This window comes from Grampus griseus, assembly GCF_964374135.1.
Source record: "Grampus griseus genome assembly, chromosome: 3".
NCBI classification, from domain to species: domain Eukaryota; kingdom Metazoa; phylum Chordata; class Mammalia; order Artiodactyla; family Delphinidae; genus Grampus; species Grampus griseus.
The window spans coordinates 109665752-109680459 of record NC_139019.1 but is presented as its reverse complement, the minus strand read 5'-3'; the positions used below and the strand labels follow the sequence as shown (position 1 = coordinate 109680459).

Genomic DNA, 14708 nt, shown 5'->3' with positions numbered 1-14708 from the left:
GGTGACTGTCCTCGCAGGGGCTGCTACTCAGAGTAGCTTCTTGTCTTTCTGAAGTTCAGAGAGTATAAACTACTTTGCAGAAATGGTCCCCAAGCCTGAGTGAAGACCAACCTGCAGGGCTGGCCTTAATGGGCTCAAAGATGCCTCCAGGTGGGTGATGTCAAGATGTTCTGGTACCAGGTCAGCTGAGATCCCCTCCTGGGAATGTTGGAGGTACCGCTTTGCCCGTTTAGGAAACATCATATCCTCCCTCCACTAACCTCCCTACCTGCCCTACCCAGCAATCTGTAGCATCTGGGGTCTCAGGGAATGGGGTAGAGGGTGATCCTGAGCTCCAAAAAGTGTCTAGAGGCTCACATAAGTCTGTTTTTCAGTTTCCACCCCACTGTGGGCCACCCTCCTCTGCAATCCCAGCCAAGCAGCTCAGGAAAGGCAAGCCCGCCCCCCACCCCACCCCCAAAGTCCCTATAGCCCATAGGGAGCCTTCAGTTCCCAAGACTCAAAGCTGCTTTCACCCCTGACCCAGGCACACCTACCTAGCTCCTCCCCTTGCTCCCCCTCCTGCCACTGGGGAAGTATTGATTTCTGGCCGTTCCTGTTCCAAGCTGTGCTTGCCTGCTCTTCTGGTTCCTAATAACCTGAGTAACCTGGTCAGTGTCCATGGGTGGCAACTGCCTCACCCATTCTGTCCCCTTTCTCAAAAAGACTAATAGGGAGAGAAAAGTGGGTAGAAGCAAAGAAGCCCTCAACCTTCTCCAGCAAAGCCACCCCCATCTACTCCCTGAAAGGCTGCTCCTTTCCTTGTCATTCAACAAATGCTTAACATCGACTACATGCCAGGCACTGAGGGTGCAGAGATGAGTAAGTGCAGGGCCTGTCCTCAGGAAGCTCAGGGGTGGGAATGGGGAGAGGGAATCAAAGCAAGCCAACAATCACAATGCAGGGCGATGAGTGCTGTGACGCAGGAAGCTCAGGACACTGTAGGGATCCCAAAGGGTCAGGAGACCTCTAAGCTGCGCCCTATAGGAGGAGCAAGAGTGGCAGGAAAAAGAGGGGGTGAGCCTGTCATTCCTAGACAAAAGGCAGAGAGTCTCCCAAGCAGGGGCCATATTATCCTGGAATCTGCCAGTATTTTGAAGGGATGGGGGCGATTGTTTCCCATAGTGGAGGCTGGGCTTTGTTGGAGGGGGCTGGGGGTGAACTGGCTTTCAGCAGGGTTTGCTTCTAGGAAATTGATTCTGGCTGCAGTAAGCTTGGAGGCAGGCCCAGATTCCAGGCAGGGCTCAGCTGCCTCTTACCAGCTGTGTGCCTCTGGGCAAATCATTCCCCCTTCAGAACTTCAGTGTCCTCATCTGTAAAATGCAGACAGCAGTTGTGCGGTTCAAGACAAATATTTATTCAAAGCACCTGGAACATAACTGGCCCAGAGGGAGGGAGGAAGGCTGTGAAGCTGCCCCTGCCACCTGACCTGGGTCTTTCCCCCTCCTTTCTTGTCTCCCCTGTGATCTCAGATCGTTCTTGACCATTGTTTATCAGGGAAAGATCACATGGAGAAGCTAACAAAGCAGCCAGGAAGCCGCCAGGGTGGGACAGGGTTGGGGAGGGCAGGAGCATGGGTACATTCTCAGAGCTCCAGGAGGTGCCAGGGTAGAAGCCGGGGCTGCGGGCCAGAAGAGCCCCAGCGGGGGATGCGCTAGTCGCTAGTTCCTTCCCCTGAGCTAAGGCCCTCAATCTCCAGAGCTGTTCCCCTGGTCCTACTGCCCTTGCCATTCCAGACTAGGGAGATGGGGGGGGGGGTGCCAGCGCTAATAAGGGTCGTGAGACTAGGGAGGGGATGTGTAAGCATGTCCGTGTTGGAGGTGCCAGGAGGTTGTCCTAACCCTAACCCGGAGCGCCTCACCCACCACCCCATCTATGCTTTTCCAGGCCCCACAGAGCTGGCCAGCCTCTGCCCGCGTCCGCGCAGCCATGGAGGCTCTGGGTCCTGGAGGCGACTGCGCCTCGCCGGCCTCGTCCACTCGCAGCCTGGACCTGCGGCGGCTGTCCGCGCGCGCCGACTCGGCCTACAGCTCTTTCTCCGCCGCCTCTGGCGGTCCTGAGCCGCGCACACCGTCGCCGGGGACCCACCAACTTCCCTACCTGGACTGGGACTACGTGCGCGTGGTGTGGGGCGGCCCGGCCCCCACCGCCGGGCTTCGCACCTCCCCGCAGCCCCGGCCCGCGGCCGCCGCACGCAGTGGGCCTCGTCCCCCCGAGATCCGGGGGACCCCGGGGCCGCTCAGCCGCCAGACCACCCCGTTGCTGTACGCGCTGGCGGCCGAGGCGGAGGCCGCGGCGCGGGCAGCCGAGCCGCCCAGTCCGCCCGCGTCGCGGGCCGCCTACCGCCAGCGGCTGCAGGGCGCGCAGCGGCGAGTGCTCCGGGAGACGTCCTTCCAGCGCAAGGAGCTCCGCATGAGCCTGCCCGCCCGTCTGCGGCCCGCGGCCCCCGCGCGGCCCTCCGCCGCGCACCCGCGCTCTGCCTTGCTCAGCCACCCCGGCGGGGAAGCGGAGCCGGCGCGCCCCGGGGCTCCCGCGCCGGTAACCGCCGGCAGGGGACGCCTTGCCAACCAGCAGCGGCAGTGGTGCTTCTCAGAGCCGGGAAAGCTGGATTGCGTGGGTCGGGGCGGTGGGTTGGCGGGGGAATGCTCGGGGGAGGCCTGCTCCAGCTCTGGCCTCGCCAGGCCGGAGCCCCGGGAATGGCAGCAGCGGACGCTGGCAGAGTTCGAAGGTCACCAGATCAGATGGCTGCCTGCGACCCAGCCCCGAAGCCTAGAGGACCCGAAACCCCGGTCCTTGAGGCTCAGCAATGCCTATAGGCCTGCTGGTCGGAGTCAGAGCGCTTCGGGGGAAGTCTTGTCCCCCTGGGGAAGTCCAGAAGGGGTCATGCCCATTGCCCAGGTATGGAAGATAGGGGCAGCAAGCTTGGCTTGGGGGCATCCAGAAGATTGAAAACTTGAGCAACATTTCATCCAACTGCTTGCTTTTCCAGGCTGTTCCCCAAGGAGCAGAAACCCCCAGACCATTGTTTCAGACCAAACTTTCCAGGTGAGAGAAATGGACCACTCTGGGGACTGAAAGCTGGGGGGAGGCAGCTTTCATATCTCTTGCTCAAGAAAGAAGAGGGCCTCCCACTCACCCTCAGTTTGAGCCTTCTGTCTTTTGCAAACCACATCCCCTAATCCCACCCTCAACACCCTACTGTCTGTCTGGCGCAGAACCAGAATCTTCCTTCCTGGTCCCCGTGGTCAGTGTGGGGTCCCTGCTTCCAGGTTCCTGACTCAGAAGGAAGTTGCAGTGGTGTGTTCTGCAGAGGGCCCCCAGAGCAGTCCCTCTGACTGGGAGCATAGGGCCTCAGAGAACTGCATTGTGTCTGCCCGGCTCCCATCCCTTCCTGATGATGAAGTTTTCCTGGAAGAAGCCCCGCTGGTCAGAATGAGATCACCTGCAGACTCCCATGCTCCCCTGGGGCTCCCAAACAGGTGAATTTCCTCAGGCTTTCAAGCAGAGTGAGATACGTATCCCTTCCTACACACATCTACAAAATGCTGGAGGGGCAGGGAACCCTCTCCTGGCTGGTGGCTGGGAGCCAGGGGGGTGAGGTGGGGGAGGTGGATGGCCCTTGGAGGCCACCATTTATCTTTGGCCAGAACTTTTTCTGATTTAGTATCTCTTCCACTTCCAGTGTCCATGCCTCTGACCGGCAGTATGGAGCTGGCTTGGGTCAGAGGGCTGACCAGGCTATAATCCCCTCAGAGCAGCCCCTCCATGAGCACCCAGAGACTGCAGGGGTGGATGACTGTTGGCAGGGGGTAAACGGTTCTGTGAGTGTCTCCAGACCTACATGCTGTAGTCCCCCTGGGACTGCAAATGGTGACATTGCAACCTTTGACCCCACTGGACTGCTGACCACTGATCCCCCCACAGCTGCAGAGACTGACCCCCTCAAACCTCTCCCATGTGATGCCCTGAGACCTCCAGGCAATGATACCCTGGGGCCTTCTGACCACACTGCCCTGGCTTGGGGCACTGGCCAGACTGGTTCCAGGTCAACATGGCCCAGTCCACGCCTCGAGGAGCTGGTTCAGGAGCTGGCCAGATTGGATCCCTCTCTGAGTGACACTCTTACCTCCTATCCCAGCCCAGAGCCATCCCTGGGCCTGCTGGATGGGCTGATTCCTTTAGCCGAGGTCTGGGCTGCAATGAGGCCAGCCTGTGGAGAGGCTGGAGAGGAAGCAGCTGGTACTTCTGCGTCAAGGTGAGTGAGGGGTACCAGGGACTCAGGGGATTCTAAGCCCATGCAGCCTGGGGCAGGACGACCCAAGGAACTCTGGTTTTGTCCCCAGCTCTTACCTACTTAACTCCACCCAGCGCCTGCCAGCTTCTCAGGAGGAGACAAGGCCTGAAAACCTTACCACCTACGCTGTGCCTGACGAGCCATGCGGCCCGGGTCTCCCCGAGCCAATTAACAGCATCCAAGCCAAGAAAGTGAGTGTGGAGGGGCTATTAGAGGCTGGGCTAAGTCAGGGCCCTGCCTCCAGACTGAGGTACCCGCGCCCTCCCTGCAGGTGGAGCTGGCGGACCTCCTTCAAAAGACGCTAAGGGAGCTTCAGGCCGAGCAGGAGCAGCTGCAGGGAGCGGCCCAGGCTTGGGCCAGGCGCGGGGCTGCCCTGGAGGCCGCGGTCGGCCAGGCCTGTGCACCCCACGAGCTCGAGCGGTTCAGCCGGTTCATGGCCGACCTAGAGCGCGTGCTTGGCCTCCTGCTCCTGCTGGGCAGTCGCCTGGACCGCGTGCACCGCGCCCTGGCCCGGGCGGGCGCAGACGGCGACCCTGACGAGCAGGTAACGGGTTTGGGCTGGGGGAGGGCGGGGCGGTGAGGGGCCTTCGGGCTCCGGCTGGAAGCCTCCCGGGAGCGGCGGCACCCTCGCCCCGCTCACGGCGCCCTCGCCCCGCGGCTCCAGGCCTCTCTGCTGCAGCGACTGGGGCTCCTGCAGCGGCAGCAGGAAGACGCCAAGGAGTTGAAGCAGCATGTGGCACGGCGCGAGCGGGCCCTGCGCGAGGTGCTGGCGCGCGCACTTCCCGCCGACGAACTGCGCGCCTATCGCGCCCTGTTGGTCGGCAAGGCCGCTGTCCTGGCCCAGCAGCGCAGCCTGGACGAGCGGGTCCGCCTCCTTCAGGACCAACTGGACACAGTCAGGACCGACCTTGGCCGTCGTCCTGCGACTCCCAGGCCGGCCTGGCCCCCAGGCACCCGTCCTCCGGATAAACCGCCCTTCCCCCCTCCCCTCATCTAGTTACAGGGGGCTGGGGGTGAGGAGCATTGCCCCTGCCTCTCACCCACGTGATTGATTGGGATGACGCTGGTTTATTCGGTGCTTTTCCCTTGGGGTGGGGAAGACCCAGACCCGGCCTTCCTGGAGTACTTTTTCCAAGTGTTCTCATGTGGCCTTACCCAAGTCTTGCGGATTATTTGGTAATTAACTTATGAATTTTAAAGTCTGCAGTATTCCCCCTTTTCGGTCAGGGTTGGTTGGAGGGAGAGGAGACAAGTCAGAGGAGCACTTCAACTTAAGATGCAAAATGGCCATTTTTTCCCTTCTCAATAAAAAATTGATGTGAGAAGTGTGCGGTATCACCTGGAGCCTGGCTTGGAGGAGGGATCTTGTTGGCAAACTACAGACACCTGCCAGACTAGAGCAGAAGAGAGATTTGTTGGAGGACATCACTCAGCCCTGGGGATCCCTAGAAAGACTGAAGAAACAGGCTTGAAAACTGGAGGGGCCAAGCAGATGCTGTCACCAGTAGTCCCTAAATATTCTGGTGATTGCATTATTACCACGAAAGCTAGGCCTGATTGGCTGAGGCCAGGTCTCTTTTGCTGGTTTTTACCCAAGCCCCCGACATGAGTAGTATAGTGGAAGTGGGGGACTGCCTCCCTTCAAGACAAGGGATAGGGAACTTCCCCAAATGGAAAATGGATTCAGATGCTTTGCTGCCTAAAAACCCTGATGAATGTCAAGTACACTTGGACATTTGGGGACATTCATTCCAAGACCCAGAAAGAACTTTCTTCCTCTTCCAATTATGTTGGATAATTGGATAAACTGAATTTATCCGCCTTTCCTTTGGAGTCCCCACTAGGTCACCCAGGCTTAAGGAGGGCAGTTGGGGGGATGGGAGCTGAAGGTGAGTCATGGGGGACCTGGAGACCTATTATTGTGGGGGTGGTGCTGAGGAGTTGCAGAGGCAGCTTTTCTTGTGTTCTGGAGATGGCAGTTTGGGGATGGGCTAAGGTTGGGAGTTAAGGGCTAGAGTGGTATGAAACAGGACACACTCCCCTCTGTGTGTCAGTCTTGTGTACATAGAATCAATGTTCAGTTCTCAAATATACATTGAAAATCTGTCTTAGTATTTGTAGCTGCTAAGGCCAGGGACAAGAACATTGTTCATGTAAATGTTCAGTGTATTTTTGGGAGCTGGGCACATTAATAGGCATGTGTATGTGTATCTAAAGCCAACAGACCTCAAAGTGAGAAATCTCTGCTTCTGGGCCCGTTTTCTGATGCATATTGTCACTAAGTGCAACTGGTTGGGAATGTTAAATGGTCGTATTCATACCAAAAGCATTAGTTATAACAGTCGCGCTATTGAGCACAGAACAATGCTCACATTGTGCCTTTTTATAAAAAACATATGGGGCTCCTGCTGATTCTAACATTATGCTTTGCTTTTCTCCTTTGAACGCCGTGGGCGGGGCCTCCGCTCTAAGATCCTCTGCCTAGCAGGGCAGCTCGCTTCGAGACGCGTTCTGGATGGAATCTACTTATTTCTGGCTTTTGCCCTGTACAGTCCCCACTGCATTCTCCCATTGTGATATACTTAGAAACACACTTAACGTCGTCCATTAGGCCAGTAGAAATTGTGTATTTCAGACAAAACACTCCCAGCCCGGGATGGGCATGAGAAGCAGCGTCTGCCATTGTCTGGTTAAACTGCACTTTGGTTCTTCGCTGGTTTTTTCCATGGGGAAATATGAGGCTTCTGTGCTTGTCTCTACCAGATCGAGCGAGCCCACAAAAGTGGGGCCACAACTCCTGCGCCTGTCCTTCCATTTTGCCTCCGTCTCCTTCCTGCCCCAGTTTATCTCCCTTCCACACCCCGTTATTCCTTCAGAGGGCAAGAATGAGCTCAGCATAGGTGTTCTATATTGGCACCACAGACTAAGACTAGGGGTGGGGTGGGGGCCAGTACCAGAAGTCTGGTGAATTCCACCCTCCTGGACACTGCCAGCAGAGGGCACTGTTTTCCTCATGATGAAAGCTTCTAGCCACGCTTTACCACCCGCAGCCTCCCCAGCTACCAGGCCCTCTGGGCTAGCCACAGGGACGTTGCCTTGTCCTGAGCAGTGTCCCTGTTGGACCTGAAGGCTGGGGCTAAGCCTTTGTGTCTGTCGGAAAGAAATCCTGGCCCGCCAGTTATGGGAAGGTTGGCTCCCTTTCCTTTGCCACTAGGCCTTCGTTCGAAAGTCGTTGGCTAATGAGGAGTGGGGAGGGGGAGGCTGGGGGTGTTGATCTCGAGGATCAGTATCAAAAAGCGCCTTACGTGGTTCCCCACGGTGGAAAAGAGGGTTTCTTGGGCCTCTGTTGGGGTTTCTGTCCGCACCTCCCCAGGCCGCCTGCGCCCGCCGCCGCCTGCTGGTCCCGCCCCCAGCCCTGAGGCCTGCAGCGCCCCGCCCCGATTGAGCAGAGCGCGGTTGTTGCCTGGCAACTGGCAGCCCCGGGGCCTCCCTCCTCTCCTACTCGCCTCATCCCGCCCCCCAGCCGTTCCTAATACGGATGTAATTAGTGCACTTTTTACCTTCTGACTGTAAATTGGAAACAGTAGGAAAGCAAGGTTCCGTGGTGCCCAAACCGACGCGCAGTCTGGCTGGAGCAGCCTGCTCCTCACACCAAGTACCTCGGCGAGCGGCTGGCGTGAACCTCAGGAATCCTCACGGGAACAAATTACCTTGCTGTTCAGTCACGTGTAATTCAGAAGCTTATGAGGACATTTAGGTCAAATGTGGTTGAGGACAGCAGAGAGAAGAGGTGAAATGCTGTAAAGCAATCCTCCCAACGACCCCGTAGCGTTACTGTCACAGCCTAGCTACAGTTTAGACAGGCAGTCATGATGGGTGTTTACCTGTTGTCTTTGAAACTTAAGTCAGCACTGACTTCTCACTAGGAGGACTTTTTCCTCCCCTTCTTGAGGAGAGGTCCAGACATCTCTCTCTCTCTCTCCTCCTCCTCCTCCCTCTCTCACTATCTCTTCCTTATTTCCTCTTTCCCACAGTAATATCTGAGGCCACCTCTGCTCCACAGGTTCAAGTCCAGAGGTGTGGCAGTTCTGGAAAGATGACGCCAGCCACAGAGGTTCAAGGCATAAAACTATCTGGAGAGCGACAGAGTCTATTTATTAAACCATTTTAAAAGGTCAAATAATTTCTTCCAGGAAAAGGCAAAGAAAAGGGAGGAAATATGGGTCCTGAGAAGGCCCAGCTTTAAAACCGTGTGTGGAGGGGTGCTTTCAGTCCAGAAAGCTGAATGACTGCTTGTTTAAGACTGGAAGTTGCGGGGGCGGGGATGCTAGAGGAATGTGTATTAAGAAAGGCATTGTGATATTTTAAATAAAGCGATATTTCCCTTTTGTGGGGAAACATTTTTCCTAGTAGAGTCAATGTTGTTGTTTGTATATACAAATACTAACATGGCAAAAGAATGGTGATCATGTAGAACAACGTCACGAATCAGAGATATTTGGTTTTGAAATGCAGCCAGATATCCCTTTGGGACCAACTCGGCACTCCTGGTAATATTTCAGGATGGTGTTGCAGTTCACAGACGACTTTACCTACTCATTCCCTGTGTTCCTTCCTCCCCACAGCCTGTAGGATATGTACTGCCAGTTCCACAGAGAGGGAGATGGAGCTTGGAGACTTGGGTGACTTGCCTAAGGTCACTAAATGAATAAAGAGCTGAGATGAGACCACCTTGCTTTTCTGCAACAGGACACTAATGGAAAAGAGCAACAGGATGCCATCCTGACTGTGAGAGTTACTAGCTGTGAGGCCTGTACAAGTTACTTACAGTTTCTCTAAGCTTCAGTTTCCTCACTTTAAGAATCAAGATACTAACAGTGCATACCTTGTAAGGTGGTAGTTAATACCTGCAAAGTGTTTACAACTGTGCCTGGCACTTAGTAAACACAGGTCATATGTGTGTTACCCATACCCTGGTCTCCATTAGGTAAGTAACACATGCTCAAGAACAGCCTCCAGGGACTTCCCTGGTGGTCCAGTGGGTAAGACTCCATGCTCCGAATGCAGGGGGCCCAGGTTCGATCCCTGGTCGGGGAGCTAGATCCCACATGAAGGCTGCAACTGAGAGTCCGCATGCCACAACTAAAGATCCCACGTGCTGCAACTAAGACCCAGTGCAGCCAAAATACTTTAAAAAAAAAAAAAAAAAAGAACAGCTTCCATCCTCCTTAGAGGAAATGTACAATTGTATTAAAAAGCTTGCTGTGGGGGCTTCCGTGGCAGCGCAGTGGTTAAGAATCCGCCGGCCAATGCAGGGGACATGGATTCGAGCCCTGTTCGGGGAAGTTCCCGCATACCCCGGAGCAGCTAAGCCCGTGTGCCACAACTACGGAAGCCTGCACGCCTAGAGCCCGCGAGCCACAACTACGGAAGCCTGCACGCCTGGAGCCCATGCTCCTCAACAAGAGAAGCCGCTGCAATGAGAAGCCCGTGCACCGCAATGAAAAAGCAGCCCCCGCTCACTGCAACTAGAGAAAGCCCGCGCGCAGCAACAAAGACACGGTACAGCGAAACAATAAAAATTGGACATGACTCATACACATCTACATCAGCAATTAACTCTTCCCGCATTAAGAGGAGTGATTCTCTTCCCTGTGATAATTTTAACCAGGTAAATTACCTTAACCAATGAACAACTATTTTTTTGTCAGTTGTTGGAAATATCCTTCCCCAGGTGTACCTCCTGTTAGTCAGATATTGTTCTTGAGAACTTTCCATATGCATATCAACTGTAATTTCCTACTGACTTACAGTTTCAGAAAGTTTTAGCCTGCAAGGAAAAAGCAGTGGTTTCTAACACCTGAATTTTAGGCTTATTGATCCTAAACTCTTGCCAAATGTTTTTACTTCACTGGGCAGGCTTGCAGCACACTCTTCTGAAACACAAAGATTCTTCTGGCGGTTCAAGAACCCTCCTCTGATTTAAGTGTGCCATAAACATTAGTTATTACTACTTTGCTGGTTTACATTTTGTCTTTCTCAAAGCTGGTCATACCTGTGTGTGTGTAACCTTTGTTATCCGTCTCAGTCAAGCCTCTCTTTTACCATGAAAAATCTCTAATATTTTATCCTGTCCTAGACCTTCAGCTACTGAGATTGCTTTAATTATTGCCTCCTGTCTTTTTTTTTTTTTTTTTTGCAGAGGCAGAAGACTTTAATTTTCATTTTGAAATAATTTATGCAGCTTAGCTAGAGTTCCAAGCAAGGATGGTGGGAGAGGTCAGATCCGGGCCTACAATTACCTACAGTATTTGACTACCATATCCATGTTTGGTTGACTCCTTTTTTTTTGCAGAGAAATCCAAATTCTTTCAATAGTAGAATGCTTGAAAGAGGCAGAAGGATGAGGAGAAAAGAAGTGAAAAGAAAAGCAAAATACAGTAGCAAGTGCTGTAGAATGTTTAAGGGAAGTGCATCATCACACAAGCAGGAACAAAATGGGAGACTTTATTTCATTGCTTAAATCAAAACATTCCATGAAAGACTGCCTTAAATAATTTCAGAGGCCTCACTGATACACATATGGGAGGGGAACTCCAGTACCCTGTGCCCCAAAAACTATTTGGCATAACTAATGACATGCAAACCCAATTTGCAAAAGCAGAGCATTATTACAATATGATATAAAAAGGTTGGTTGAGCATATAGATTCCACATCTTTAAAATGGGAAAAGAGCCATTTTAATTACACTGTGTTGAATCTGAGAAATCTTGGCAATACTTAAACCCTTCTCAATTACAAATAGGAGCAAAGATACAGATGAATCAAGCCACCCCTCTCTAAGGTCACTGAGCAAAGAGATTCTGCATTTGCTATTTTGGAATAAGTTGTTTGCTTTCAGATGGCTTTTTAAAATGGATATCACGTACCTTTTGCTTGTACAGAACTTTCATATAAAATAGTTGCTCCTTAATTGTATCTGTTACTATTTAACCAGTGATTTTTCTAGTGTTATGCTATGACATTTTTTTCTTTGAATGTTCACTTTCTGCACTGAAAGGCTCAGCTGGATTTGAAAGCCACAGATTCAGAAACATGGCACAATGGTGCAATTCACAAATAAATCACACTTTAAAAAATTAAATATTCATGCCATATCAAAGTAGCCAGCCACCAGTGCCAAAGACACACGTTTATATTTCACCATAAAGACAACCACAAATTAAAAGTATTTGCCAAAGTGTCTCTTTTCTTTTCTCTCGTTGTTAAATCACTTTCTCCCAAGATGTACTTGTTTCCTAATATTTAGCATTCTCAGTACAACTGAAATTAATTACATTCACAATGGTCACATTCTGTATTCAAGACTCTCTGGAATCTTGATTGCCTAAAATGAGGTAGATAACCATTCAAGGGTTTTGTTGGTTGGGACTAATTTCCTTTAGATCTTGATCATCTTTTTTTTTTTAATAGAATTCCAAAATATTTAGCAAAAGATTGAAAATGTCTGAGCATTTTGGAAAAATATACTTTGAAAAGGTTTTTTTATGAAAGTTGTTTTACCTCATTTCAATTTAAAAACAGGATAAAAGCATCAAATTACAAAAGCACTACATATCTTAAAGCTGACAACCCATCATCACACAGAGCTCTAATTCTGGCTTGGGAGTACATAGATGCAGAGGCATCGGGTTAAATCATTCAGGGGCCAGACCAGCTGCTGCCCCTTAACCTTTGATCCTAAATTTCAAATTTCTTCCAAAGTTCAATCCTGACTTCCGTAGTTCTTCATAGGAGGCTCGCACTGAGATCTTGAATCCCATCTCTGGAGAAAGATCAAGCTTCAGACAGAAGCTGGAGGCGTAGGCCCACTTGGGTGAAACAGGCTGCAGTGGACAAAGTTGGAAACAAGATGGAGCCGAAGGTTTTGGACTGCTGTCTTGGGCAGGCTTAGACTGTGAGAGGCAGGCCCGATTAGAGCAACTCAGCCGTAGCCTCAGGAACCGTCAGGTTGCTGGGGGTAGGCTGGGCGCTAGACCAGCCAAGGGCCCCGGAATGGGTCGACGGGAGATTTCTGAAAAGACCTGCAGACTACTGCGGGTTTTTGTCTTTTTACGAGGAGCCGTGGGCGAGGCACCCAAGAATTTGCTTAAGGAGCCTGACTTCCTCATGCCTCGAGCCAGATCCTGGAGCATCAGGTCGTCGGCCAGAACGCCCAGAAACGCGCTGGTGGTGGAACTGAGGATGGTGGCGGCCACCTGCACCGGGCGCCGGGCCGCAAAACTGCCACTACCACCAGCGGTCGCATCGGGCTCGGTAGAGCTTCGCAGGATGGGGTCGCCAAGTAGGCGGCGAAGCGCGTACGAGGCGCCGGACGGCAGGTACTGGTAAGCGCGCCGCCCGCTGTGGTCACGCACCTGCACCTGCGCACCCAGGCGGACCACCAGCAGCACCGCTGCATCCTCATGGCCATGCAGAGCCGCCAGGTGCAGCGGCGTGTAGCCGCCGTGTGAGCGCGCGTTCACGTCGACCCGCGCGCCTCCACGCCGCGCGATCTCCACCAGCTGCTGCACCATCTCGAGGTCGCCACTCTTGGCGGCCCAATGCAGGGCCGTGAAACCAGACATGAAGTCGCGTTTGGCCGCCAGGCCGAGGTCGCGTAGCAGCAGCCCGTGCAGCTGGTGGGTCCAACGGCCCCCGGCAGCCCGCACTAGCCACTCGTGTTCGGCCGGCTCCAGGGGTACGGCGGACGGCGGCGGTGCGGCGGGCACCTCCTCGGTGTCCGGGCTCAGCAGGCGAGGGCCGGCGCGCGACAGGCGCCTCAGGTGCGGGGAGCGGCCGGGGCCCAGGCTGAGGCCCAGGCCGGACTCCTCAACTGAGAGCCGCCGCAGCAGCAGCGGGGAGCTACGTGGGCTGGGCTCCTCCGACAGCTGCCGACGCAGGCCCTGCTCCTCCGCCCGGATCCGGAGCGCCGCGGGGCCCGGGACGCAGCGCACGGGCAGCATGCAGGGCTTTTGAGGCAGCGCGCGCGGAGCGGGTGGTGGCGGCCCTTTTGTCAGCCCAGGCGCAGGTTCCGGGTCTGGCGGTTCTGCATGGGGCAAAGCTGCCTCCGACGGTGCCATGGACGGTGGGGCCACGTCTGCAGAGAGTCCCTCGGAGGGCTGGGCCAGCTCAAAGGCTGTAATCTGGGGCTCCGAGGGCATCCCTGACTGCCGGGCTGGGACTAACAGCAGCTCCTTAGTCAGCTGAGTGGGCTCAGAGGCCGGAGCCCCGGGGGTGTCCTGTGGCTCTGATGGCGGAGCCGGGTCCTCAGGTGGTTCCACTGCCCTCTGCGCCGAGGCCGAGGATGGAGCCCCCGAAACAGCGGTTTCCCCCTGTGAGACGGAGGTGATCTTCGACGGCGGGGCTGATGCCACCGGGGTGCTCAGGAAGCAGGAGGGAAGGGACTCTGGTCCCTCCCGGGGCCGCGGCTTCTTCCTCAGCACCACAAATTTGACGCCGTCGAGCTCCTTCACCACGGCCACGTCGTTGACAAACTGCTTGAAACGGTCCCTGCGGGCGGCGCGGCCGCGTGGGTCGCCGGCATCCAGCAGCGGCTTGAAGCGGCTCCGCAGCTCAGAGTCGCGCACCTTTCCGCCGTTCTCCTGCAGAAAGCCCAGCACTGCCGCCTGGCTCACCCCGGCGGCCGCAGCGGCTGCGGCCGCGGCCAGCGCCATGGTCAGTCCGGTCCCTCAGGGGAGCCGGGGCCTCCCCCTCCCACCGACCAGCTGTTCCCGGTTGCTGGGCAGGTGGACGTCGCGGCGCCAGCTGGGACGCACTGGAGCCGGGGTTCCAGGAGTCACGTCCGCCTCGGCCAGGCTCACCTGATCGTTTTCAACGAGGCGTAACGGGCGTGTCCCTGAAGCTGAACCTCGGTCATGCCCGCGCCGCGGGGCCCAGGATCTCCTGGATAAAGGAGCTGGGGGCCGCGGCGCGCGTCCCCCGCCGCCGCCCCGCCGGGCTCCCAGTCTTCGGGGGTAGGTTTCAGCCTTTATATTCTGTCCAATGGGCGCTGGGCGCCATCCCCCGTGCGCGGTGCTCGCCTTACCGGTGACAGCTGCCACCAGGGACGCGGTGGGAGTGGGGGAGCGGAAATTCTCCACCCCACCTCCCAACACGGGAATTAAAGGCGTAGTGCCAGGCTCGGCTCCGGGTTGCTAGGTGGGTGTGTTCCCCAGGGATGCCGCGGTCGACAGGCGAGGCAAGGATTTTTATTCCTTTTAGAAATATTTAACCACAAAATACCGGGCGATTGCTTAAAAGCAATAATTTATTTAAAGATCATCAATACCTCTTGAATTGTTGATTGCGTTTCACATAGGAAAACGGCTTCAT

General features: G+C 54.8%; 2 protein-coding genes across 4 annotated transcripts; one reads left to right on the top strand and one right to left on the bottom strand.

The window, feature by feature from the left end:
• Positions 1-1954: 1954 nt before the first annotated feature.
• SHROOM1 (shroom family member 1) lies at positions 1955-5590 on the top strand. 3 transcript variants are annotated; one of them, XM_082650179.1, is made up of 7 exons: positions 1955-2937; positions 3029-3084; positions 3309-3518; positions 3722-4294; positions 4383-4524; positions 4605-4877; positions 5013-5590. In XM_082650179.1, exons 1-7 carry the CDS (start codon positions 1969-1971, stop codon positions 5328-5330), a joined length of 2541 nt encoding a protein of 846 aa, XP_082506305.1. In that variant the 5' UTR covers positions 1955-1968; the 3' UTR covers positions 5331-5590. The 3 variants fall into 3 exon arrangements, with proteins under 3 accessions (XP_082506305.1, XP_082506304.1, XP_082506306.1); XM_082650178.1 differs by having other exon boundaries at positions 4998-5590; XM_082650180.1 differs by lacking the exon at positions 3309-3518 and having other exon boundaries at positions 4998-5590.
• Positions 5591-12340: 6750 nt separating this feature from the next.
• Positions 12341-14050, bottom strand: SOWAHA (sosondowah ankyrin repeat domain family member A; the record flags this gene model as incomplete). The annotated part of the gene is made up of 1 exon (XM_082650181.1): positions 12341-14050. The coding sequence occupies one exon, from the start codon at positions 14048-14050 to the stop codon at positions 12341-12343; it is 1710 nt and encodes a 569-aa protein (XP_082506307.1).
• Positions 14051-14708: the final 658 nt, after the last annotated feature.

What these genes read in the sequence shown, in the direction of transcription:
- SHROOM1 (XM_082650178.1), top strand. Translation starts at nt 1,969, where the DNA reads ATGGAGGCTCTGGGTCCTGGAGGCGACTGCGCCTCGCCGGCCTCGTCC. An exon ending in CCCCTGGGGCTCCCAAACAG is followed by an intron (nt 3,519 to 3,721) that starts GTGAATTTCCTC and finishes TTCCACTTCCAG; the next exon opens with TGTCCATGCCTCTGACCGGC. An exon ending in GCTGGTACTTCTGCGTCAAG is followed by an intron (nt 4,295 to 4,382) that starts GTGAGTGAGGGG and finishes TTTTGTCCCCAG; the next exon opens with CTCTTACCTACTTAACTCCA.